Here is a 27354-nt window from a genome sequence, read left to right on the forward strand (position 1 = left end):
TAGCGTTATGCTAGGTGCTGAGAATAGGAAAAACATCTTCTGGACCCGAGAGCTCACAGCGTGGCAGAGGAAGTGAGAAGTGAATGAATAATTATAATTAAGATACGGTGTTGAAAGTGCACAGGATACAATCGAAACTCTGCAGAGTGGGCGACCCCACGGGGCCAGATTGGGGAAGGGCGGGTAGGATGGTTTGCTGTCCAAGTTTGTGGTGGATCTCCAAAGGTTTCGGGGGGCAATTCACAGAACCAATCCTCTGAGGCCGTGGACCTCTCTTGGGCGGCTGTGGGGATGGAGCGCGAGTGAACCCTGGATCCTTAGGTGCGAAGGATGTTGGCAATATCTGGGTCTTATTTGAAAGATACGGTATGAAGTTTGCAGCCTGAAGGTGGGATGCCGGAAGGAGAGGCGAAAAGCTTCTCTAAATTCTCCCCACTTTCTCACACAAGGCAGAAAAAATCTGGCGGTTGGGGATCGGGATGGGGAAGCCTTTGGGAATCTAGCCGACCAAAAAAACCCCCTCAGTTTATAGAGCTCTGAGATTATTACTCTTTCCTCCCATCTGCACCCAACCGGAACTCTAGAGTCATCAGGCCTGGTTTTACTCCGGACTGGAAAAACAGATGGCCCCGCACAGGAAAAGTGGGGTACCCGGTCTGGAAAAGCGGGGAGTCGAGCGGAAGTCACTCTGAGGCGCTGTCTGCGGAAGCAAGTGAGCGCCTGCTTGGAGTTGGCGTGTCGGGAGCTTGTGAGGGTGACACGGCCCTAGCAGGTGAAGGGTAAGGGGGCTGTGGTACGGTCACGATCGCTCCCCGACTAAACACTGGGACTGTGGGGTTAGTTTTACCACTTAACTAGTTGTATGACCTCGGGTGATTTAATTTTGGAACCTCCATTTGTTTGTCTTTGCAATTGGAATAATAATAGTTCCTTTCTCATCGTTGTTGTGAAATTATCAATGCACTCAGAACGGTTTCTGGCATATCGTAAGCTTTGGGTATACAAACTTCACTAACACTGCTCTCTTTTAGCCGCTTAGGTTACATTGTCAGGAAAACTCAGCAACTTCGGCTGGAGATCATCCAGTTAATGATTTTGACTTTATGTTTATCGGTAATAGAATGAAACAAAACACTTACAATTAAAGTTATATTATTAGAGAAGTAGTAACACTATTGATGGGTTGGAAAATAGTGAATAATATTACTTATAGTCCCATTGTCCTACACATTACTCTAAGTCTTTTTCTTTTTACCCCTAAATCTTTTTTGTCCATACATTTTAATACTTGTAATGTTAGTGTATATGCATTTTTTGTATATACTCCTCATTTGCCACTCACCCCACTCCAGTACTCTTGCCTGGAAAATCCCATGGACGGAGGAGCCTGGTAGGCTGCAGACCATGGGGTCCCGAAGAGTCCTACAGGACTGAGCGGCTTCACTTTCACTTTTCACTTTCCTGCATTGGAGAAGGAAATGGCAACCCACTCCAGTGTTCTTGCCTGGAGAATCCCAGGGACGGGGGAGCCTGGTGGGCTGCCGTCTATGGGTCGCACAGAGTCGGACACGACTGAAGCGACTTAGCAGCAGCAGCAGCAGTGTAACCTAAACATGGTATTCATGAGAATTCATGTTTAAGATTGTACAGATTCCATTTTAAAGGCTTATCATTTATTTCCCAAATTTCTGTATATGTAGAGGTTAAAAATCATTCAAGGAAGTCAGGGAAATTTAGATATTACCTGTGATTCCAGGACGTGAGATCAACTGTGGTTATTTCTCCTGGTTCCTTTCTATTTTTTTGTCCATGTGAAAGCATACCGTTTACAAGATGTTCATTTATTTTAGCAGACATGTGAGGATCAGTTAATGTTCAAGCCATAGTCCAAGATTAAAGCCAGGCTACTTAGGTGGACAGATGAAAGCAAGATTCTAACGGTATGTAAGGGCTGTGAGATGTAAGCACAGGTTCTCATGAGAAGACGGAGGAAGAGCAATGTCAGTGCCCTCCATTCAGAAGCCACCAGGAACATGTTTATAGCTGAACAAGTTGGGCTTACTGTAGTGGAAGAGAATACATAAAGCCATGGGGCATCTCATGTAAAGGGTGTTAGAAGGGACTTATTGTTGGACTTAGGTTTCTGTTATATGATTTGGGGGAAAGTAGTCGAGAGATGGAAGTAATTCTATGATTAGGAAAGAAGCTTATGTATCTAGAGTGAGGCTAATGCTGTGACTGGTCAGGTATGGCAGTCAGTTGTATTAGCCAGGATAGTAGAATGTTTGGTCACTTTTGTCATTTTTGAGTGATGTGTTTTTTGTGTATCAGACATGATTGTAGTTAAGAGCTGAGGGTATTGCCCATGAAAGTGAGAAGTGAGACCAAGGAATTGGGTGCATTTTGAAGGGCCTTGTGTACCATTTTAGGAGTTTAAATTTCTGGACAGAATTGCTGAATAAGGGGAGCGCCATCATATTTAGAAAAATCCCCTTTGTTGCCAGTCAAAGGTTGGATTGGGAGAGGAGGAGGAGGTCAGAGTCAGAGAGATGAGTTAGGACTTTTACTAAATCCTAAAAGGCGTTCTCTGCACCAGCAATCACCTGGGGACTTGTTAGAAATACAGAATATCAGGCCCCATCCTGTGCCCACTAAATCAGGATCTGCATTTTAACAAAATTCCCATAAAATTCAAGGCACTTTAAAGTTTGAGAAGCCTCTCCCCCCCTTTTTAAAAAATATTTTTATCTATTTTTTGGCTGTGGTGGGTCTTTGTTGCTGTGTGTGGGCTTTCTCTAGTTGTGGCGAGCCAGGGCTACTCTTTGTTGTGGTGTGTGGGCTTCTCATTGTGGTGGCTTCTCGTGTTGCAGAGTATGAGCCCTAGGCAAGAGGGCTTCAGTAGTTGCCTCACGTGGGCTCAGTAGTTGTGGTGTTGGGGCTTAGCTGCCTTGCTGCATGTGGGATCTTCCTGGACCAGGTATCGAACTGGTGTGCTTTGCATTGCAAGGCGAGTTCTTAACCACTGGAACACCAGGGAAGCCCAAGAAGCCCTTTGTTAGGGGAATTTCAATAGTTCTGGGAAGAATCACTAAAACCTTGAACCAAGACAGTAGTGGCGGTGTTGGTGGATAAATGCGGACATATTATTTGTTTGACAAATATTAGAAGCCTGCCGCATGTCTGGCGCCATCCTGGGAGTTGAAAGTACCGCAGTGAAGATCTAGCCTGGCAGGGAGACTGAGAAGGGAACTGGCAATAAATGGTAGCGGGGGAAAGCTTAAGCCTAGTATGCAGTGAGACCACATCAAAAGGTCTTGGTGGAGTTGAGTAATTAAGGATTCTTTGAGGAGGTAACGGATGTCTGAGCTGAGTCTCAAAGGATAAATTAGCCAGCAGAAATCAGTAGAGGGCATTTCTGGCCCAGGAGCAGCAATCTGCTAAGACACGATGACCAGTCAGGGAGTGCTTGGTGGCAGTTTCTGGAACACAGGTGTTCTCTGTTATTAGAGCAGAGTAAGGTGTGATTAGAGGGAATATTGGAGAGATGAGCAGAGGCTAGATCTGGAGGAGTCTCACAGACCCTGTGGAGAAAGTTGAGTTTTATTCTGAAGACCATGAGAGCCTCTGAAGAGTGTTAGTCCGAGAAGATAAAAAATCAATTTGTGTTTTAGGCCCTCTGTAGATGCTGAGAGTAGTGGGGTAGATTGGAGGTAGGGGTGCACGTCTGGAATGCAGTGACTTAGAAGAGATGAGGTCATGAGCTGCCTGATGTAGGGAGTGAGGGAGGAGGGGCAGTCTAGAAAGATGACCAGTCCTGTGTTGTAGATAGAGGGGTCTGGGTGCCATTTTGATGTAGACTCTTAAGCAACTGAGGCAGGTGAGCTGAGTTGTTGGATTTGGGGCATTTTTGAAGCTTCTGAAGTTCTCAGCATTCCATCCTGTTTCTCAGTACTGTATTCTTACTAGTGGGTGATTTTTTGTTTTTGCTTCTTCTCTCTGGTGAGAGAAAGATGACGAAATTAGCATTGCATATCTTATTTCATTTTCAGGGTAGCTGGAATAAGTAGGAGAGGGGATTGGTAGCCTTCCTATTTAGCTTTCCTGGTTCTTGCAGCACTGCCTGCCAGCAATCACTAAATGTTTTTGCAAGAGCAAAGTTGTTACTTCAGCAGAGACATAGAAGCTATATTACTAATGTTTCACATACAGAGAGCCAGCAGTGTCAAATGGGAACATTTAAGGCCAGGGTTCTAGTGCTTGCTTCCATACTGATTAGCATTGTAATCTTGGGCAGGTTACTTCATCTGTTGGTGTCTATTTCCTTCTGAGAGGAAGTATCTACCTGACTGTCTTACAGGAGGCTTATGTGGATTAAATGAGATAATATTTGTCAGGGTGGTTTGAAAATATTAAGAATGGCATTTAAATGTAATGGTATTATTGCTACTATGGTTTAGGTTCTATCTTTGAGGACCTCAAGTAGTGACTGATAGTCAAAACCTTGTTACTCAAAGTATGGGCCTTGGACTAGTAGCTTATTAGACGTGAAGAATCTTGGGGATCTTGTCAGACTTAACTGGATCAGAGAACCCTATTATAGCCATCAATCCATCTGAGCAACAGAAGAATCCCTTAAGGTAGGTAGGGGAGGTGTTATCACAGCCTTTCCCGCAAGGAAATGAAGGCCTCGAAAGATCAACTTCTTTGAGGGTTTTTGCTTTGAGGGTAAACAGTTCTAGCTGTGCAGTCTTCTGACTCCACATGCAAACTGTAATCTGTTCTTTTTATAGAAGAAGTGCTAAAATGTCAGTTAGCCTCAATCTTGGAGTGAATTAGTTGAATATTTTATTTTAGGAACCAATTATTTATTTTAAAATGTAGCATAAAAATTTACTTTAAAGTTGACACTACCTTTTGAAGCACACTCTTGAATTATTTTGGGGATGATCATTAACTCCATGAAGGAGGTTGTGTTTCTGTTCATCTTGGCCTATTTTCACAAAGCAGTGGGATACATTATATACAGTGTAAACTTTTTTCTGCTCATAGTAAATATTTATGGAATTAGAAAATAACTTAATGAATTTCACAGTACAAGATCCATGTTGAATTTGAAATTATGATGTATTCATTGGTACACTAGTAACTCTTCACTGTATCTTTTATTATAGGTGGAATTGGGCTATTTGCTGAAGCTTCTTTCCTTGGTAGCCCTGGGAAAAATTTACATTTAAAATTTTTTTTTTTAATCATGGCTTTGGTTCATAAATTGTTGAATGGCACTTATATTCTCAGAAAATGCCCGAAGCCAAGAGTTGCCTCTTGTCCATTTTTGGGGACTCACTTTGCAGACTATTGTTCCAGTAGTTTTCAGAAACCAGTGGCTGCTCCTGGCAAAGCCTCTTCTCAGAGGAAGACTAAAGGGAATTTGGAAGAACATCACCAGAGAGAAGTTGCTATGGAAATAACTTCTCCTGAGGACAAGCCTGAAATTAGTTTTGATAAAGCAGTTAAAGAAGAAATGAAGGACCATTTTAGGCGTTTGAAGGATGATATTGTGAAATATTGGATAGGGCCTGAAGGCCGCCCTCTGCATGAGGTCTTGATGGAACAAGCCAAGGTCATCTGGCAATTCCGTAGCAAAGAAGATTTGGATAAGTGGACAGTAACTTCTGATAAAGCGATTGGTGGCAGAAGTGAAGTGTTCCTGAAAATGGGCAAGAATAACCAAAGTGCGCTGCTGTATGGAACTCTGAGCTCCGAGGCGCCCCAGGATGGGGAAAGTGGCCGAAGTGGGTACTGTGCTATGGTATCCAAGATTCCAAGGGTACGTGAAATTCAGGAGCTGCGGTTTTCTGGTGAACTGGGGTGGACTTCATTGTAGCACGAGCTGTAGCAGACAGCTTTTATTTCTGTAAATGAAAACACCTGGCGTCTCATCTTGTGTGTGGGGTTAAATAACTACTGGGCACAAGTGTAGTTTCATAAGCACGAGGGGAAAGCGGTTCCTGAAGAGAGGCTACATGTTTCTGGACATCATTATCGGCCAGGATGAGGCATACTTATGTTTGAGGAGCCCTGAGGAGGGTAGACATTTAAACGATAATCTAGGGAGGTTTGCATCTCCTCTGACATAGCCCACAGACCCTCTTATGGCTTGGTGTTCCTTAGAGTGGGAAGTAGGGCCAGCCTGTGGATTTTTTTTTCAAGTAAACTATTTCTGTGACAGTTTCTTAGTCTTTCCTTATTTTTCTTGAGGATTTGAGAAATACTAGTCAGGTATTTTGTAGAATGATCCTCAATTTGGGATTTTTTGATTTTTTTACCCCCTTGTTAGACTGAGGTTCTAGGTTTTAGGAAAAATAGCATAGAGTTAGAGAAGGCAATGGCACCCCACTCCAGTACTCTTGCCTGGAGAATCCCATGGACGGAGGAGCCTGGTAGGCTGCAGTCCATGGGGTCGCGAAGAGTTGGACACGACTGAAGCGACTTAGCAGCAGCACAGAGTTGAAGTACACTTCCCATCATATCAGGGGTATATGCTAGCAACCCGACTCATCACTGATGTGTTAATGTTGGTCACCTGGTCAGGGTAGTGTTTGCTAGGTTACTCCATTGTTAAGTACTCACCCCCCCAGCCCCGCCTCTTTTCATATTCTGTTCTTTGGAAACAAGTCACTAAGTGTACCCTACATTCAAGGCATGGGGTAGGGTATGGGATTAAGTTCTGCATCCTGGAAGGGGTAGTATTTTCATAAATTATTTGAGATTTCAGTTTTTCACAAAGGAAGGTTTTTTTCTTTTCCCACATTTATTTATTTATTCAGTCATTTAGAATGGACTTACACTTTGGGTTATGATCAAATACCATGTTATTTATTTTGTTGTTCAGATTGTTCCAGCTTTGGCCACTGGGAGTTCTTTCAGATTGTACCTGTCCCTTTGACTTGCCACCACCCTTTTGTTTTTTTGAGCACTTTTTGGCACTATAAGATGCCATAGCTCATTTTGTATTTTTCTCTGTTCCAACCCTAGAATCAGCCATTTCTCAAAGAAGCTCTCATTTTTTTTTTTTAAATGGTATTAGAAACCAAGATCTGTATTGACAGTATATTTAGGACCTCTCTGTGGACACAGGTAGGAAATATATATTTTCATATCAACTTGTGGAAACACGTCTGTAATTATTTATATATACTAAGCTAAGTATGAGTTCATACTGATGCTTTGACTCTAATCCAGTACTACATGATGTACTCTAGCCTCCTCCCTCTTGTGTGTTGATAACTTCCATCTGTAATGGTGTGAAACCTGTCTCCCACCATTTACCATACATTTACTTATTAATTCAACCCTACATGAAAAGCCATTTCAAAATTTATAACCCATAACCCTGTGAGAATCATCTTCACCAACTAGCATACAATGCTTATGTATAGTATTCTTTGTCTTTAGCCTTCTGGTTTCCAGTCAGAACACCCTTTTCCAAAGCTGCTTAGGTCAGCTCCTTTGTCTTGCCACCAGCCTGTTGCTTTCTGCAAATTTGCTGATGAGCCGTTGTTTCAGGGCTGCTCTGGACAGGCTCCTGTGCCTGGCAGTGGCCACAACCACTGGTTGTTTGCTTGGTTATGGTGCTTTAAGGAGAAAAGCAAATGGTGGGAATAGTATTGGGCCCCCTCTCAAGAAAAACCATGAAAACGAAAGGAAAGTGTTCTTTCAGCAGTAACAAAGTTGCATAGAAGATTTTATTTCAGGCCTTGAAAATCCACGGAATGGATTTGGTCAGTCCGCAGTAGAAAATAATTCTGTGATAACCTGTGGAATAATGAAAATAGTTGATAACATTGATAAGTGTACCCTGCCAGTTTTCGTGCTAATTACTTTATATACATTATCCCTTTTATTCCCGACATCAATGTTAGTAAGGTATAGCCATCTCACTTTTACAGATGAGGAAACAGGCTTGGGGAGATTCTGTAGTTTGTCCAAAATTGTTTGGCTAGTAAGTAAGAGTTCATATCTGAGCATTGGTATTATTGAAATCAGATGAGCTCTGAAGTAACAAACACCTTTGGAAACTAATACTACATTCTGCTTTCAAAGAGAGACCATTTAGGTAGTTTTTAAGAACATAGATTTTGGAGTTAAACAGCACTGGACCTACCCGTTATGAGTTGAGTGCTCAGTTTATTCATCTATAAAATGGAAAACAATGATAGTTCCTATCTCATAGGGCTGTTGTGAAGATCCAATTATGCATGCCAAGTGATTAATGTATATTTTCAATGGATGGTAGCTGTTAAAATAATATTGGTTTTAAAAATTGAGGTCTAGAATTCCCTGGCAGTCCAGTGATTAGGACTCTGTGCTTCTACTGCAGCGGCACAGGTTCCGATCCCTAGTCAGTGAACTAAGATCCCTCATGCTACGTGGCCAAAAACAAAAACACAACTTGAGGTGTTTCATAGTTTTCTGATTTAAGGGAAGGCATGTAAAATGGCAGTAAAATGGTCCACTCAGAAGCCATTGCTCTCTAGACCCAGGGAAAGAAAATACATGCAGTAATTCATTTCTGTTCAGTGACAGTAGGGTCTATCCCATGTAAACCTTGTCCTGTGCAAATCATGCCTTGAACATTAACTTAGAAACATTTAACTAGGTCAGTATTTTGTGCTAGAATAAGAATCATCAGATTTGTCTGCCTTCATAAAGTGGTAGAAAGCAGAAAAAGGCAGAAATATGGCTTGTTGATCCCTTTGATGCTGTAAAAGGTGATGGTGACTCACATTTTGCTAATAGTGGGAAATGAGGTGAAACTAACATTCTTTTCTGTACCTTAGGGCCCTTTTGAAATGAAGAGATCTTACGATTGGTCCCAGTTCAACACTCTGTATCTCCGTGTCCGTGGAGATGGTCGACCTTGGATGGTGAATATCAGGGAGGACACAGATATAATCCAGAGGAAGGATCAGATGTACAGTTACTTCATGTTCACCCGTGGGGGGCCCTACTGGCAGGAGGTCAAGGTAACAACAGCACAAGTCTTTTCTTGTATGAAAATGAGGTCTTTTGGTCATGGTTACATTGTAGTTTTCTTATTAATTCCTCTTGGACTATGGGAAGGGAAAGAAGGAAGAGGACCTAAAGGCAAGATTTACATAATTTATTTTTTTCTTTCATTAATATAAATGTTTGCTTACTAATAATCAGTAAATAGTTTAAAAAAATTATTTAGTTTTGGTTGCACTGAGTCTTCGTTGCTGTGTGGGCTTTCCCTAGCTGCACTGAGCAAGGACTATTCATTGTAGTGCATGGGCTTCTCACTGCGGTGGCTTCTCTTGTTGTAGAACATATGCCTTAAAGTGTGTGGGTTCAGTACTTGTAGCTCTCGGGCTTAGTAGTTGTGACGCATGGGCTTAGTTGTTCCACAGCATGTGGAATCTTCCCAGACCAGGGATCAAACCTGTGTCTCCTGTATTGGTAGATGATTCCTATCCACCATACCACCGGGGAAGTCCTCCATTAAATACTTTTGATAAGGGTGTGGCCAGGTCCATGCAGAGTTATAAGTGTATCTCTGCCCTGTGCACAAGTACTATAGGTGATTCTTTTTCAGTTCCTGCCATATCATCTCTTCCAGGCAACTGTACCTAGCTAGTGTCCCTAGTTGAGTAGAAAGGCTCCCTTAAGAGGAATAAATACTTCATACTTTATGTTATCAACATTTTTATTCTATTTATTTCATGGTACTATAAGGCAGTCATATTTTGTAGGGAGAAGAAACTTTTAGAAGGTAAAAAATGTTAATGCGAAGGAAAATAAATGGAGATTCAGGGAATGAGGACAAAACCAAGTGTGCATTCCTTTCTCCCGTCTATGAGGGTTTTTAATCTATAAATCCAGAAGAAAGTCTCCATTTTGCTCATACTTAAACCTAAGAGCCATCCTGGATTCCTTTCACCCCAACCCACATCCAATCTGTTAACGACTTCTTTCACATCTCCTTCCAACATACATCTGTCTCTTTCTAGCTATCTCTTCCACTCTCACCCTAGTTCAGGCCTTGGGATTACTGCAAGAGCTTCTTTTGTCCTCTTACCTTCTAAAGTCCACTGTTCACACAACAGCCAGAGTGATCTTTCTAAAGCATAGTTCAGATTACATCGCTCGCATGCTTAAAACCCTCCAGCGATCTCTCCTTGTTAGAATACAGTCCAAACTCTTCACCATGACCGTGGGGCCTATAGTAGCAGACCCTGTCTTCATCTTCTGTCTCTCCTCCTTCTCCTGCCCTCTTCCATACGCCCCCTTTTGTGTGTGTCAGACTCAGATTTACTTCTGTCAGAGCCTTTGTGTTTCATGCTATATCCTGTGGGCATGCTCTTCATGTGCTTTCTCTTATCATTTACTTCTCAGCTCCAAAGTCACCTCAGAGAGGCCTTTCCTGCCCTCTAGCTAGAGTTGCATCCTCTCACACAATAATAATATCCTGTTTTTTTTTCTTAGAGCTAACCATTAAGTACAATTATTTGTTCATTCAGTTGTCTGTCTGTTTATTGTCATGGTCTACTCTGCTCCTCTGGAACATAAATTCTGTAAGTTCTGAGAGCAGGGACTTTGCATTGTTCACAGCTGTTTGCCTTGTACCTAGAGCAGTGCAGTGCCTAGCATATAATAGGCATTGCTTACATATCTGAGCTTCCCACGTGGCTCAGTGGTAAAGAAGCCACCCGCCAATGCAGGAGACTCAGGAGACGGGTTTGATCCTTGAGTAGTGAGGATCCCCTGGAGGAGGAAATGGCAATCCACTCCAGTATTCCTGCCTGGGAAAACCCATGGACAGAGGAGCCTGGTGGGCTACAGTCCATGGGATCACAAAGAGTCGGAGGCTGACTGAGCAACTGAGTACGCACACATACAGATAGGTATCTATACACTAATATAGATATATAACCAAAAATTACTACATATGTAACACTTGTATGCAAGTAATGCATATAACAAATTGTTAAATAAAATAAGTATTTCATTATAGAAATTCTAGAAAATGCAGAAAAGGAAAATAATTTTGTGTTCCCATTACCCAGAAATAAAATACTATTTTTATTTTAGTATGTACCTTCAGACTTTTCTATTTACACTTTTTTTACGAAAATAATATTGTGCCAGTGCTATTTTATAACATATATTTTTCACTGAACTGAATTTTATGAACAATTTTCTGTTGAAATATATTTCTATATCAGTTTTAATATCTGCACAAATATAAATAGACACAATTTATTTAATCCATCCTCTATTGTTGTATATTTAGATTGTGGTCAGAGTTTTTCACTGTTACATCAAACTCTGAGGTAACATCCTGAGTTATTTATTAGATGTTTTCCTGGAAATAAAATACCTAGAAAAAAATGATACATACATTTTTAAGAGCTTTGATGCACATTGCCAAATTATTCTCTAGTATCATTACCATTTAATCATTAGCAATTACTTATTACTTTCTTTCCTGAAGTTACATGTTCTAATCTTTGGCTGGAAATAACAGTTGTTTGCAACACCTTTCTTTAAATTATTAAGGGAAGTATTGGGGAAGAGATTTTTAAAAATTAAATGTTATTAATTGCTGTTTACTTCTTCATAAATAATTCTCTCTTAGTAAATGGAAGTGAGATGTGCAAATATTTACACTGATTATAGAAAGAAAACAGAGGAAAGTGATGGAAAAATTATGCATGCTAGTGTCATTTGTAGAGAGAAAACAATTGTTTATCCTTTTTTTTTAAGCAAATCGTACAGATTTAATGCTCCTTCTTAGCTTCATTTTTTTCCAGGCTAAAAAATTCCCTTAGTGTGGACAGTGATCTTGTCAAATTATGTGACAGAAAGACAAAAGGCTGGGGGGGTGGGTGACACATGCTCCTTGAATACATTTTGAATAATGAGGCAGTTGAAGTGCCAAACCAGGATGCAAAATGAGAAACTGGGGTGGGGATGGGGGTGTCCCTTCCAGGTTTGTTTAACAGAAATGAAGGGAACAGGTGAAATGAGGATGTGACTGCACTTGAATTTGCTTTCTGAATAACATGGTCTTATGCAATGGTGGTTTATTAAATGAACTTTGAATTGAGTTTGTTTGCTTCCCTCATAGCTCAGTTGGTAAAGAATCCGCCTGCAATGCAGGAGACCCCAGTTTGATTCCTGGGTCAGGAAGATCTGCTGGAGAAGGAATAGACTACCCACTCCAGTATTCTTGGGCTTCCGTTGTGGCTCAGCTGGTAAAGAAACCACCTGCAAGGTGGGAGACCTGGGTTCAATCCCTGGGTTGGGAAGATCCCCTGGAGAAGGGAAAAGCTATCCACTCCAGCATTCTGGCCTGGAGAATTCCATGGACTGTATAGTCCATGGGGTCACAAAAAGTTGGACACGACTAAGCGACCTTCACTTTCACTTTATGTCAACAAGTGTTTTGGGTAATAAATAATCTGACATTTTGTTTTTTAATTCACTTTTTTTAACTCAAAAGTCAAAATAATATAGATATATGTACAAAGAATTCTCACTCCCATTCAGTTCCCTTCTACCCTTCCTCCCCACCCTCTATAGGTAACTGTGTTTATTAGTTTCTTGCATAGGTTTACAGTTTTTTTTAATAAGCAAATATATATGCACATATACTTCATTTTTTTTTTTTACTAAAAATAGTAGTATGCTTTATGCACCTTCTGTACAGGTTTATATTTTTAAAATTTAGATCCTGTAAAGATTCCATATCACTACATGTAATTTTTCTTTGTTATTTTGTTTGGTATTTTCTGTATATGGGTATCCAATAGTTGATTGAAATAGTCCTTTATTGATAGACACTTGGGTTGTTCCCAGTTGCTACAGTAAATTAATTTTTTTGGAGGCATTTCAAAAATTTCTTTTTAGGGAAACTCTCTAGCAGTGCAGTGGTTAGGACTTGGCTTTCACTACCAGGGCTTGGGTTCAGTCCCTGGTCAGAGAGCTAAGATCCCACAAGCTGCACGGCATGGCCAAAAAAAATTTTGTTTTTTATAACACAAATGATGTTTACACTGTAGATTTTGTCTATATCTTCCTTTTTACTAATAATATATTGTGGACATCTTTCCACAGCATCAGGTATAGATCTGTTAATACTGCATTTTTGAAATCATATAGCTAAGTAGTATTTAGTTATATGATTGCACCATAATTTATTCACCTATTCCTCTATGTTTCCTTTTTTTCTCATTGTTATTAGAAAAAGCTGCATCTTTATGTGTTTGTCAGAGTTGATCTGTAATGCTGCCGCTAAGTCGCTTCAGTCGTGTCCGACTCTGTGCGACCCCATAGACCGCAGCCCACCAGGCTCCCCTGTCCCTGGGATTCTCCAGGCAAGAACACTGGAGTGGGTTGCCATTTCCTTCTCAATGCATGAAAGTGAAAAGTGAAAGTGAAGTTGCTCAGTCGTGTCCGACCCTCAGCGACCCCATGGACTGCAGCCTACCAGGCTTCTCCGCCCATGGGATTTTCCAGGCAAGAGTACTGGAGTGGGGTGCCATGGCCTTCTCCGTTATCCGTAATACAGATTTCTAAAAGTGAAATTGGCAGGTCAAATTATAGCATTTCAAATTTTGTTAGGTATTGCTGTTAGTTTCCTATTGCTGTGTTAAAAATACCACAGACTTTACAGCTTCAAACAACATATTTGTTAGCTCACGTTCTGTAAGCCACAGATTAGACAGCCTATGGCCAGGTTCAGTGTTGAGGGCCTTCTAAGGCTGGTATCACAAGGTGTCAGCTGGGCTGTATTCTTCTTGGAGGCTCTGGGGGAGAATCTACTTCCAAGCTCATTCTGATTGTTGGCCTGATTGAGTTCCTGTGGTTGTAGTGATATCCTTGTCTCTTTACTGGTTGTCAGCCGGAAGCCACTCTCAGGTCCTGCAAGCAGCCCACACTCCTTGCCATTGAGCTCCTCCGTCTTCAAAGCCAGCAGTGGAGAATCTCCCTCACTTCCCCCTTTGAGTCCCTCTCATGCTTCTATGGAGAAGGCGATGGCACCCCACTCCAGTACTCTTGCCTGGAAAATCCTGTGGACTGAGGAGCCTGGTAGGCTGCAGTCCATGGGGTCACTGAGAGTCAGACACGACTGAGCGACTTACCTTTCACTTTTCACTTTCATCCATTGGAGAAGGAAATGGCAACCCACTCCAGTTTTCTTGCCTGGAGAATCCCAGGGACGGGGGAGCCTGGTGGGCTGCTGTCTATGGGGTCACACAGAGTCGGACACGACTGAAGTGACTTAGCAGCAGCAGCAGCAGCAGCAGCATGCTTCTAACCTCCTTCACCAGGCATTTTTATGAGCTCAAGTGATTGCACACCTGCAGAGGATCATCTTCCCTATGTTAAGGTCAGCTGATTTGGGACCCGACTTCTGTGGCGTCCCTTCACAACAGCGCTGAGATTAGCGTCTGAATACCTGGCAGAAGGTGTGTGTGCACCGAGGGGTGGAAATCTGGGGGTCATCGTGGGATCCTGCGCGCCACAACTGTCAGCTGTTCTCTAAGAGTTGGACTAATTTGCAGTCCTCCCAACAGTGTACACATGTGCCTGTTTCTCCCGTCTCCATTTTTCTGTTGGGTTGTTTGATCTTTTTCTTAGTTATCTGTAAAAGTTTTGTGTTTAGGATACTTTTTTTTTTTTGCCATCAGAAAGTTGTAATTGTACTCTTTTATTTTTTCCTTTGGGACTTCTGGCTTGCAAAGGTTTACAGTTGTTTTCTTGCAATTCTTAGATTATTTCATTAAATTTTTTTCCATCTGTGATCCAAGCAACTAAGCCACTTGTTATAACTTCACGTTAGATACTTTTAGAATTAAATTTAAAGCATTATTATTTTATCATTGCAGTTCTATACAAATGCCTCAGTTGCTTACATTTCAGTGTTGAAGCCAATGGTTTTTTCTTTCAGATTCCTTTCTCCAAATTTTTCTTCTCTAATCAAGGAAGAATCCGGGATGCCCAGTACCAGCTTCTGCTCGACAAGGTAACGTTTTCCTGTATTTTCACTCAGGACTGTATTGCATGTGTGCTCAGTCGTGTCTGATTCTTTGGGACCCCACGGTCTGTAGCCCACCAGGCTTCTCTGTCCATGGGATTTCCCAGGCAAGAATGCTGGAGTGTGTTGCCATTACCTTCTCTAGGGGGTCTTCCCAACGCAGTGTTGAAACCTGAGTCTCTTGTGTCGCCTGCATTGGCAGGTGAATTCCTTACCACTAGCGCCAGCTGGGAAGACCATATATATTCAGTTCAGTTCAGTTGCTCGGTTGTTTCTGACTCTTTGCGACCCCATGAACTGCAGCATGCCAGGCTTCCCTGCCCATCACCAATTCCTGGAGCTTGCTCAAACTCATGTCCATTGAGTTGGCGATGCCATCCAACCATCTCTGTCGTCCATCCTCAGCCGTCCCCTTCTCCTACCTTCAATCTTGCTCAGCATCAGGGCAAGACCGTTTATTACCTTTAGTGAAATAGAACTGTGAGAATTAGTTCAGTTCATTTTTGAATGCTGGAAAATGAAAGATGAAAATTCCTATTTAAGTATACTCCTGTTATACCTGGACAGATGGTGACTCAGAACTGTCCTGTGAACCAAACCCCTTGCTTGGAAGAATTTGTGTGGTCATCTTTTCAGCATGCCTACATTTTACTTTAGCTTTAAAATAGAGTTCAGGGGAACTTCAAGGAACCTCCATTAGACATCCATTTTTACTTATTAGTCTTAAGTGGCACTGTTTTAAAGAGAGAAGTAGAATGTGGAAAGAAAAGCAGTCATGTACTTCTTATAATTTGCTACAGCACTTGAGTGCTATGGTATACATGTTAAGGGCTGATAGTATGTACACGAAGCTATAGTAATTACAGAATTTTAAAACTCCAGGGATAACATCAGCATACAAGATTTTGATCAATTTCTCTGTTTTAAATTTAGATTTCATCTATTGGATTCACCCTGGCTGATAAAGTGGATGGTCCATTCTTCTTGGAAATAGATTTTATTGGAGTATTTACAGATCCGGCCCACACAGAAGAATTTGCCTATGAGAATTCTCCAGAGCTTAATCCAAGACTTTTTAAATAGTGATCATGTGGTATTTCTGTATTGCTGAGGGTAGTAGAATCCACAGTGACACAAAAATATTTTTTTTAATGGTGTCCCAACAGTGGCTTGTATGTCTTCCCTAAGACATAGCTAAATGCTGCTGTTGAGAGGAACCAGGATTTAAGCGATACCTTAACTTAAAGAATGCAAGTAATGATGTAGAGTTACTATGTAAACTACTGTTTTGCATTAGAATGATTCCTGTTAGGAACAGTTCCTATACTAATAGATGGTTCCCAAAACAGGGAGGCTCTGAAATGACTGCTGATGGCCTTCTACCATTCTATTCTGTATATGTTTCTTCTGTTTTCTAATCTAGCTATCAGAGGAGACTGCTGTAGAAGACATTAAGATAAAGATGGTATAGAATTCACTGGGAAAAAAATACCTGTTTTATTCTGCCGGGGCTGCTGTAACAAATCACCATAGACTAGGTGGCTTAAACGAAACACATGTGTATTTCTCCCAGTTTTCTGGAGGCGGAGAAGTCCAGTATCAAGGTACCTGCCTACCTGGTGTCTGTTGAGTGCTTCCTGGCTTGTAGACAGCTGCCTTCTTACTGTATCCTTACATGGAGAGAACAGGTTCTAGTCTTTTCTCTTCATATAATAGCATTAATCCTATCATGAGGGCTCCACCCATATGACCTGATTACCTCCCAAAGGCCTCCAAGTGCACCTCCAAGTACCAAGTCACATTGGGAATTAGGATTTTCGACATATGAATTGGGAGGGAGTGGTGGCCACAAACATGCAGTCCCTAACATCTACATTGCTGGTGCTCCAAAGATGCATGATCTTTGGCTGCTTCCCCGTCATTTTAAGTATTAGAGATTGCGTGTGCCAGAAACAAAACCCTGATTAAGTTTAAACTGATAATTCTTGTCCTGTTAGAGGAGACAGGAAACTATATAATATAGCCAGAGTATCCTACGAGAGCCAAGTTTAAGATAAGAATACACAAGGCTGACAGCTTTTCCATCATGTTGGCCTAAAATATTTTCATGTAATTATTTGTCTTTATCAGCTTTATGGAGGTATAATTTACATAACAAAGTTCATCTGTTCTAAGTGTAGAAATTCAATGATTTTGGGGGGGGGCCATACTATGCAGCTTGCAGGATCATAGTTCCCCAATCAGGGGTTGAAGCTGGGGCCACAGCAGTGAAAGCAAGATGTCTTCACCATTGGACCTCCAGAATTGTGCAGTCTTTATGCAGCTAATTTTAGGAAATTTCAGCTTCCCTGGTGGCTCAGGTGGTAAAGAATCTGCCTGCAACGTAGGAGACATGGGTTCGATCCCTGGGTCAGGAAGATCCATTGGAGATGGAAATGGCAACCCGCTCCAGTATTCTTGCCTGGGAAATCCCATGGACAGAAGAGCCTGGCAGGCTATACTCCATGGGGTCTCAAGAGTCAGACACGACTTAGTGACTAAAACACCTAAACTCTTCATTCCCATCTCAGCCCCATAATCACTGATCTACTTTCTGTATAAGTTTGTGTCTGGCTTCTTTTCATTTCACATAACGTCTTTGATATTCATCCACGTTGCATTGTTTATCAGTATTTGATTTTTTAGTGCTTTTTAAAATCCATCCATTGATAGTTGGATTTTTCTCTACTTTTTGGCTACTGTGAATAAAAGTGCTATAAATATCTGCACGTTTTGGTGTTGACATATGTTTTCATTTCTTAGGAGAATTTCTGGGTCATCTGATAGATGTATATTTAAATTTTTAACGAAACTACAAAGCTGTTTTCCAAAATAGTTGTATCATTTTCCCTTCACAGTAGCAGGGTAGTTGACAGACATTTCTTGATTGATCTGGTCTCTGCCTCTTGATAGCAAAATCTGAGTTTACTGAGCACCCAGGAGTAAGCCATATTCTGTGCCATGTTCTCTGGGCTCATATGTGTATAAAAATAAGTTTAATAGAATCTGACAGGTGCTGTGAAAATACAGAAGAAAGGCATAATCATTTCTTCTAGGAGTAGGAGGTCAAGAAAGGATGCACAAAGAGTACAAGTCAACTCTTATTAGTCTTGGCTGGTCAAGTAAATTTTGGAAACCAATTACATTTACAAAGAATGAATCTTACCACCGTGAGAAAAAATTTTATTCATGAAAATCTCAAGCCATACAAAACACAGACACTCCACTCAGGTGCAACAAATATGAATATGATACTAAGCAACTCTAGTCTTTTCCATAAATGGAGTAAGATATCAGTTTGACAGAGCACAATAATCCTTAAAGCCGCAATCCCCAACTTTCAATATGGTCCTGTGTATTTCTAAATAAGCCAGGCTAGAATGAGCTATAGTTTTAAGAATACAGAGATACGTAATTAACAATTACATGAAGTACACAAAAGCTTAAATGAAACATTTCACATAGGTAAAATACTGATGTCTTACCAACCCAAATGGCCTGCAGTTTCAGTAAGATTACTATATTCTCTAGAGGATGAAGAGGTGGCCTTTCACAGCTTACCCTATCCATAACTTGTTATTGTTCAATTTCTACTAAAGTATGTGTTATAATTGGCTACCATAAATGCTTTTGCCTAGAAGAGGACTGACGTTCCGTTACTAGAGCCAGCAGAGGGCACTTGACTTTAAAAATCTAGGTCAAGAATCTATGATGGGTCTTTTGTAGAAAACTGAGCTAGTTGTATAGGGGCTTAGGTAAAAAGTATTTCAGAAGAGTTGGTGAGTTTTAAAGGTAATGTCTTTTCAGGGATATAGCATGTGAAGAAGCCACGGGCACTACATATAGTATATGAACAAAGTTAAGAGCAGAAAAAGGTCTTTTGACTAAAGTAAGAGGACAGTATAAAAATATTTACAAAAAAGGGTTAAGAGGAAAGAAATATTTACAGGATATTAAATTATGAACGTTCAGCTATAATGAGGCCCCTTCGAACTCCCAGGACCTTTTCTTTCTTCTCCTTTCGCTCCTGCTCATGTTTCTTTCGTTGCTCCTCCCTACAAAAGGACAGGTTATATGTTAGGCTCTGGTGAAGCTCCAAACAGACCACTTTAAGGCACCCGTGGTTAGCGTAATGTCCAAACTTAAAATGACATCCAGTGTAAAATATACTTTTACAGGACACTGCACTCTGACTGGTGGTCTGTGCAATGGAAACCATACCTATAAGTCACTTATGTTAAAAGGCTAGAAATATTTTTTTTCCTTATGTTAACATAGCATTCTAAAACCAAGCATGAAATTAGAACCAGAAGACACCTTGGAGAGTGAATCTAACCCCTGTAGATTTTTTTAGTTTGTTTTAAGTGAGAAACCTCTATCTGTGGAAGTCAGAATTCAAGCTCAAAATCACATTGTCTAACGGAAGTGCTAGCATTGGAACCAGGATCTACTGACGTAAGCCAACTGTGATTTTTGAGGGAAGGAATTAAGAGGGGAAAAAAAGGCTCAGAATCATGTTAATGATTTTAATAGCAAATAATAAGGTCTTGGTGGTAGCTGTCCAGTCAAATGATAGGTAAATCTGTGTCAGGAGGGTATTTCATAGGGAATCGACCAAACCAGGACCAGCTGCAGCCCAGGACAGACTCTGGCATTAACTTGGTTTTCATGCAGAAAAAAGCCTCTAAGGATCATACTGGGGTTTCCCCTTGTGCAGGGCCTTGAAGCCTAGTAAGCCTGGTTTCCCTGGGTGTGAGAATTTACATCTGTCTGCATACTTAGGTGCCCTGGGCACATAAGCGATATCTGGAGGGACATCCAGGTGCATTGTTTGGGTAGATAGGTCATGTAAGAGCAGTGCTCTGAATCCGGGTCTTCTGAATCACCCCTGCAGAGCTTCAAAACAATGCAGATGTGTGGGTGCCATCTCACACCTACTGAATAAGAACCCACTGTGATACTGCCTAGGCACATGTACTTTAAGTGCTGTATATGATTCCACTTCTACCTTCTTTTTAAACTCCACTATTTCTGTGACTCTATCCCAAAGACTCTGCTTTTATACAGAGGTTTTCAAATTAAAAGAATTATAGAATTGAATAGTTATGTTCTTACCTGGTCTGGAGACGAGGTTGTTTATAAGTTTTCTTGTGGAAGCTAACTCTGTTGACATGCCCATGTAGAGAATTGTTCTCTTTAGACTGTCCCCATGGTTTCAGTTTTCCTAGTTTAGGACAGAGACAAACAGATTTAAGAAGATTCTTGTATTTATAATTTTAATTTTCTCTTATTTGTGGCTACCTGCTTGCTATCAACATTTATACTTTGTTTTTAGACATTTGCTAGTATAATTCTATTAATTTTTTAATATTCCACAGTAGACATTACTTTCTTTTCCTCTAAAAACAAGTGTCTTCTACTTTAAAAAGATTTTTTTTTTTTTTGGCCACACTGCATGGCTTGTGGGATCCTAGGTTCCTCAACTAGGACTGAACTCAGGCCCACAGGGTAACCACTGAACCTCCAGGAATTCCCTCTTTGACTTTTTAATCCTTGGAAAGGGACACAAAAAATCTTAATACCAAAAAAAAAAAAAAAAAAAAAAAAAAACCAAAAACCTCTTAATACTGAATCCAATTACAAAGCACATCAAAGAAGCCATTACAACTAGGTAGTTTAATCGCAAGATTGCATAGGTATGTTTAATATTAAAGTAGTATTTCATCTTTGCAGTTTATTATTATTGTTACCTATTGATGTGTATCTGCAACAGAGCAAGCAGGACTATTTTGTTGGCTTTAGAATTGTAACCAAATTTCCAGATGTTTATGTATTACTTTACTGGCATGGTTTGACCTGTTTCTGAGTACTAGTGACTGTCATTTGCAGTGTTTCCCATTTTATAAAAAGGACTTTCACACTTGCTGCATCATTTGACCCTCTCAGTAACCACCGAAGTAGTACTTGTTTATTTTCCCTTTCATAAAGGAATTAAGTGACTTGTCTAGGATCTAAAATAACAAGCACAGGTGACGCTCTAAACCAGGTTTCCTACCATCAGTAGAAGTTAGGGTGATCAGTCACTCCCATGACAAATACTTTTGGAGAACCCGGTGTGTGCAAGGGACTCTTCTAGGTGCTAGGGACAGAGCAGTGAACCAAGAAGTCAACAATTCTTGCTGTCTTCCAATGGGAGAGGCAGATAACTGTCAAGTAAGGTAACATCAGGCAGTGCTATAAAGAAATATAAGACTAAGGAATGGAACTATGAGCCGTGCAGTGTAGGGTCATGTTGGAGAGTTCTGACAAAACCTGGTCCACTGGAGAAGGGAATGGCAAACCACTTCAGTATTCCTGCCTTGAAAACCCCATGAACAGTATGAAAAGGCAAAAAGATAGAACACTGAAAGATGAACCCCCCAGGTAGGTAGGTGCCCAGTAGGCTGCTGGAGAAGAGTGGAGAAATAACTCCAGAAAGAATGAAGAGACGGAGCCAAAGTGAAAACACCACCCAGTTGTGGGTGTGACTGGTGATGGAAGTAAAGTCTGATGCTGTAAAGAGCAATATTGCATAGGAACCTGGAATGTTAGGTCCATGAATCAAGGTAAATTAGAAGTGGTCAAACAGGAGATGGCAAGAGTGAACATCAACATTTTAGGATTCAGTGAACTAAAATGGACGTAAATGGGTGAATTTAATTCAGATGACCATTATATCTACTACTGTGGGCAAGAATGCCTTAGAAGAAATGGAGTAGCCATCATAGTCAACAAAAGAGTCTGAAATGCAGTACTTAGTGCAATCTCAAAAATGACAGAATGATCTCTGTTCGTTTCCAAGGCAAGCCATTCATTATCACAGTAATCCAAGTCTATGCCCCAACCAGTTATGCTGAAGAAGCTGAAATTGAAGGGTTCTATGAAGACCTACAAGACTTTCTAGAACTAACACCAAAAAAGATGTCCTTTTCATCATAGGGGACTAGAATGCAAAAGTAGGAAGTCAAGAGATACCTGGAGTGACAGGCAAATTTGGCCTTGGAGCACAAAATAAGGCAGGGAAAAGGTTAACAGAGTTTTGCCAAGAGAATACTCTGGTCATAGCAAACACCCTCTTCCAACAACACAAGAGAAGACTCTACACTTGGACATCACCAGATGGTCAGTACTGCAATTCGATTGATTATACTCTTTGCAGAAGAAGATGGAGAAGCTCTATACAGTCAGCAAAAAAACAAGACCGGGAGCTGACTGTTGCTCTGATCATGAACTCCTTATTGCCAAATTCAGACTGAAATTGAAGAAAGTAGGGAAAACCACTAGACCATTCAGGTATGACCTAAATCAAATCCCTTATGATACAATGGACATGACAGATTCAAGAGATTATTTCTAAGAGAGTGCCTGAAGAACTATGGATGGAGGTTTGTGACATTGTACAGGAAGCAGTGATCAGGACCATCCTTAAGAAAAAGAAATGCAAAAAGGCAAAATGGCTGTCTGAGGAGGCCTTACAAATAGCTGAGAAAAGAAGAGACGGAAAAGCAAAGGAGAAAAGGAAAGATATAACCATTTGAATGCAGAGTTCCAAACAATAGCAAGGAGAGAGAAGACAGCCTTCCTTACTGATCAATACAAAGAAATAGAGGAAAACAATAGAAGGGGAAAGACTAGAGATCTCTTCAAGAAAATTAGAGATACCAAGGGAACATTTCATGCAAAGATGGGCACAATAAAGGACAGAAATGGTATGGACCTAACAGAAGCAGAAGATATTAAGAAGAGGTGGCAAGAATACACAGAAGAACTATACAAAAAAGATCTTCATGACCCAGATAACCATGATGGTGTGATCACTCACCTAGAGCCAGACATCCTGGAATGTGAAGTCAAGTGGGCCTTACAAAGCATCATTATAAACAAAGCTAGTGGAGGTGATGGAATTCCAGTTGAGCTATTTCAAATCCTAAAAGATGAAGCTGTGAAAGTGCTGCACTCAATATGCCAGCTAATTTGGAAAACTCAGCAGTGGCCACAGGACTGGAAAGGGTCAGTTTTCATTCCAATCCCAAAGAAAGGCAATGCCAAAGAATGCTCAAACTACTGCACAATTGCACTCATCTCACACGCTAGTAAAGTAATGCTCAAAATTCTCCAAGCCAGGCTTCAACAGTACATAAACCATGAACTTCCAGATGTTCAAGCTGGATTTAGAAAAGGCAGAGGAACCAGAGATCAAATTGCCAACACCCATTGGAGAATTCCAGAAAACCATCTACTTTTGCCTTATTGATTACGCCTTTGACTGTGTAGATCACAACAAACTGGAAAATTCTCCAAGAGATGGGAATACTAGACCACCTTACCTGCCTCCCGAGAAATCTGTATGCAGGTCAAGAAGCAATAGTTAGAACTGGACATGGAACAATAGAGTGGTTCCAAATTGGGAAAGGAGTATGTCAAGGCTGTATATTGTCACCCTGATTATTTAACTTATATGCAGAGTACATCATGTGAAATGCAGGGCTGGATGAACCACAAGCTGGAATTAAGATTACTGGGAGAAATATCAATAACCTCAGACATGCAGATGACACCACCCTTATGGCAGAGGGCGAAGAGAAACTAAAGAGTCTCTTGATGAAAGTGAAATTCAGAGGAGAGTGAAGAAGCTGGCTTAAAACTCAACATTCAAAAAGCTAAGATCATAGCATCCGGCCCCATCACTTCATGGCAAATAGATGAGGAAACAATGGTAACAGTGACAGACTTTATTTTTTTGGGCTCCAAAATAACTGCAGATGGTGACTGCAGCCATGAAATTAAAAGACGCTTGCTCCTTGGAAGGAAAGCTATGACCTACTTAGACAGCATATTAAAAAGCAGAGACATTACTTTGCTGACAAAGGTCCATCTAGTCAAAGCTATGATTTTTCCAGTAGTCTTGTACGGGTGTTAGAGTTGGACTATAAAGAAAGCTGAGCGCTGAAGAATTGATGCTTTTGAACTGTGGTGTTGGAAAAGACTCTTGAGAGTCCTTTGGACTGCAAGGGGATCAAGCCAGTCCATCCTAAAGGAAATCAGTCCTGAATATTCATTGGAAGGACTGAAGCTGAAGCTGAAGCTCCAATACTTTGGCCACCTGATGCGAAGAACTGACTCACTGGAAAAGACCCTGATGCTGGGAAAGATTGAAGGCAGGAAGAGAAGTGGATGACAGGGGATGAGATGGTTGGATGGCATCACCGACTCAGTGGACATGAGTCTGAGCAAGCTCCGGGAGTTGGTGATGGACAGGGAAGCCTGGTGTGCTGCAGTCCATGGCGTCACAAAGAGTCAGACACAACTGAGCGACTGAACTGCACTGAAGGAGTAGAGTGTATGTGTGTGAGGTAGGGGGCGGGGGGTGGACAGAGACCTTCCTAGATTGGTGACAGTCAAGTGGATGCCCCATTAAAAAAAGGGAGCAAGCTGTGCAAAGATCAATGGGAATAGTATTCTTGGTGGAGCAGAGGGATAACAAATTCAAAGACCTAAAGGAGGGAATGAGATGAATGTGTCTGAGGAGCTGAAACACCAGTGTGATTGGCACAGTGTCAGAGAAGGGAGGAGACAACGAAACGAGGGTGGAAGAGGGATGGGAAACCTTAGGAGGTTCAGCGCAAGGCACTAATGTGCTCTGATTCGTTTTTAAGGTTGTAGTGGGGCCAAGAGGCTATTCTAGAAGTTCAATAAGATGATGTGACTAGGACCAAAGGCAGTAGCCATAAAGGGGTGAAAAGTGGTCAAATTACAGATCAGTTTCAAAGATGGGAGTTGAAAGGCCTGCATATGGTGTCAAGGAGAGTAGACAGCCAAAGATCACTCCCAGACGTCTGCCCTGACACTTGGTTAGAGAAGTGCCATTGCCACAGATGGGAAAACTTGGGGAAGAAAAATGCAGTGGGGGAAGAAAAATGCAGTGGGGAAGTTTTTTTAAACCATGGTTCAGTTTGACTCTTACCTCTAAATAAGACTTAGTTTTTATTATATTTGTTGCATTAAGATTAGTAATTTAAACGCTTAACATAAACATGCTTTTCATAGGAAGTTTGTTTTAAAATAATTCCAGAAGCACTGACATATAGATCACATTAATTGCTGATGTTTTAAGTGGATGTGAAGATACTTTAATATATGCCCAAGAGAGACATTTGGCCAATAAATGTCCCAAGTGGTTTGACCAGTGGTCCTCAGCCTAGGATCCTTTAAAAACTATAAAGAAAGCATTCATTTACCCATAGAAATATTCAAGTTTCTTGATTTTGGCTGAAGTTTTATTAATGCTTTTTAGCAACACTGATTAGAAACTGTCTTTGGTTAACAAAAATATAAGTGAATTATTTAGTATTTGTTCAACGGACAGTTTTTAAATTATGGGTCACATGGACACAGGGCAGAGGCAGGAATTCTAGGCCAAGTATGGCTTCCACTGAGTCACTAGGATTTTTCACATCCTCAGATGCATAACTGTTTAATCTTAACTCTTGAACCTCAAAAGACTCCCACATACCTTTGTGTGGCTCATAGTTGAGAGGACGAGACAAACTTGCTTTGAGATCAAACACTGGTTTTTTATGGGAGATTGGAGTCTGCGCTGCTTCAGTTGTCAACTTGAATGGGGTAATAACTAAAATAACAAAATCCAAGGGTTTAATTAGAATAAAAGATCTGCCAAAGTTTTTATTTTATTAAAGTATCACTGCTCAATCTTAAATAGAATTTAATATGAACAGCCTGAAACAGAAGTATGGTTAAAAAGGAGAAACGGGGAGAAAAGAGTTACTGAGAACTAACCCCTGCAATTTGTTTCCCTGTCAGCAGCTCCCCAGATTGCGACATTTCCTAGGAGCAACAGGAGTTTAGAATTCTGTTTTAAGAATTAATTGGGTGGGAAGGATAAATTAGGACTTTGGGATTAACATAAACATGCTACTACATATAAAATAGATAACCTAAAAAAGGACCTACTATACAGCACAGGGAACTATATTTAATATTTTGTAATAACCTAAAAGGGAAAGGAATCTGAAAAAGATTATATATATATGTTTTTATATGTATAACTGAATCACTTTGCTGTATACCTGAAAGTAACATAACACTGAATCAACTATATTTCAACTAAAAAAAATTAACTGGGTAAATTTTCAGGCTGTTTCTCTGATATTATTTACCCTTTTTTTGGGCAGCACTGCATAGCATGCTGGATCTCAGTTCCCTAACCAAGGATGGAACCTGCACTCTCTACAATAAAGGTTCGGCGTCCCAACCACTGGACCACCAGGGAATTCCCTACCCTTTTAAAAAGTTATATATTATTAATAGTGACATTTTCATTAACACAGAGATAAAACCTGCAGGGAATATAATCACATAGAGATTAAAAGATCCATGGCTCTGGTTTTCACTAATGAAGGCTGTTATAGAAAGTGAATGTGAAGAATGTGAATTTTTGTAACATAAAGTTAAAAATATACCAGAATGGTATAATTTGGTAATCCACATTTTGGTACAGTTGGGCAGCATATATCTGACACATTTTATAATCCTTGCCCCTTACAGGTTGCATTCAGGCCATTGTCAAATGTTGGTACTTGCCTGAATATGTGAACAAGTAACCAGGATCTAGGAACACTGAGTGAAACAACACAGAAAAGCACAAAACCCCGTGCTGAAGCCATTCCACTGTGTTGCCATCGAGTTTTGGTACGGAGGGGCTCCATGGGGCTGTCACACCGCTGCTGAGAGGCTGTACCGGTACAATTCAACCAGTAATGTAAGTGTCTGCATACCTTACTATCCAGCAGCCCCCCAGTCCTAGTTTTGAGAAACTCTTATACACGGATAGGAGATGTGTTCCACAATGGTCATAGTTACACTATATAAAATAATAAAAATTGTTCATGGGGGACACAGGCTTGATCCCTGGTCGAGGAACTGAGATGCCACATGCTGCAGGGCACCTAAGCCAGCTCGCCGCATCTACTGTCCGCCACAGCTACGGACCATGCGCTCTGGAGCCCATGGGCCACAACTAGAGAGCCCACGTGCTGCAATTAAGGCCCAACACAGCCAAAAATAAATAGTAAATAAATACTAAAAAAATAAAAGTCAGAAATACCAATGGGTCCATGAGCAGTAAAATGGATAAGTTGAAATATATTCATACCATTGAAAAACACAGTGAAAATAAATGAACTTTAGCTCAT

The 27354-nt window shown here is 40.8% G+C and overlaps 2 protein-coding genes across 7 annotated transcripts in view; one reads left to right on the top strand and one right to left on the bottom strand.

Annotated features, from left to right (window-relative positions):
* The first annotated feature begins 626 nt into the window (after positions 1-626).
* NDUFAF1 (NADH:ubiquinone oxidoreductase complex assembly factor 1) lies at positions 627-26893 on the top strand. Of its 4 annotated transcripts, none has more exons than XM_025295885.3 (5): positions 627-772; positions 5172-5827; positions 8841-9026; positions 14978-15052; positions 26708-26893. In XM_025295885.3, exons 2-5 carry the CDS (start codon positions 5252-5254, stop codon positions 26753-26755), a joined length of 885 nt encoding a protein of 294 aa, XP_025151670.3. In that variant the 5' UTR covers positions 627-772; positions 5172-5251; the 3' UTR covers positions 26756-26893. The 4 variants fall into 4 exon arrangements, with proteins under 4 accessions (XP_025151670.3, XP_006066302.3, XP_006066303.3 ...); XM_006066240.4 differs by lacking the exon at positions 26708-26893 and adding an exon at positions 15998-17832; XM_006066241.4 differs by lacking the exon at positions 26708-26893 and adding an exon at positions 15998-17832 and having other exon boundaries at positions 650-779.
* The window catches only part of NUSAP1 (nucleolar and spindle associated protein 1), a 28945-nt gene continuing 19864 nt past the window's right edge, over positions 18274-27354 (bottom strand). For all 3 annotated transcript variants that reach the window (XM_025295883.3, XM_025295882.3, XM_006066234.4), the window contains exons 9-11: positions 25656-25772; positions 20219-20327; positions 18274-19158 (exon numbers count right to left, since the gene is read on the bottom strand). In XM_025295883.3, coding sequence (XP_025151668.2) covers positions 19062-19158; positions 20219-20327; positions 25656-25772 — 323 coding nt within the window. In that variant the 3' untranslated portion in view covers positions 18274-19061. The remainder of the gene's footprint in view (positions 19159-20218; positions 20328-25655; positions 25773-27354) is intronic.

The sequence above is a fragment of the Bubalus bubalis genome, chromosome 11 (genome assembly GCF_019923935.1).
Source record: "Bubalus bubalis isolate 160015118507 breed Murrah chromosome 11, NDDB_SH_1, whole genome shotgun sequence".
Classification (NCBI taxonomy): Eukaryota; Metazoa; Chordata; class Mammalia; order Artiodactyla; family Bovidae; genus Bubalus; species Bubalus bubalis.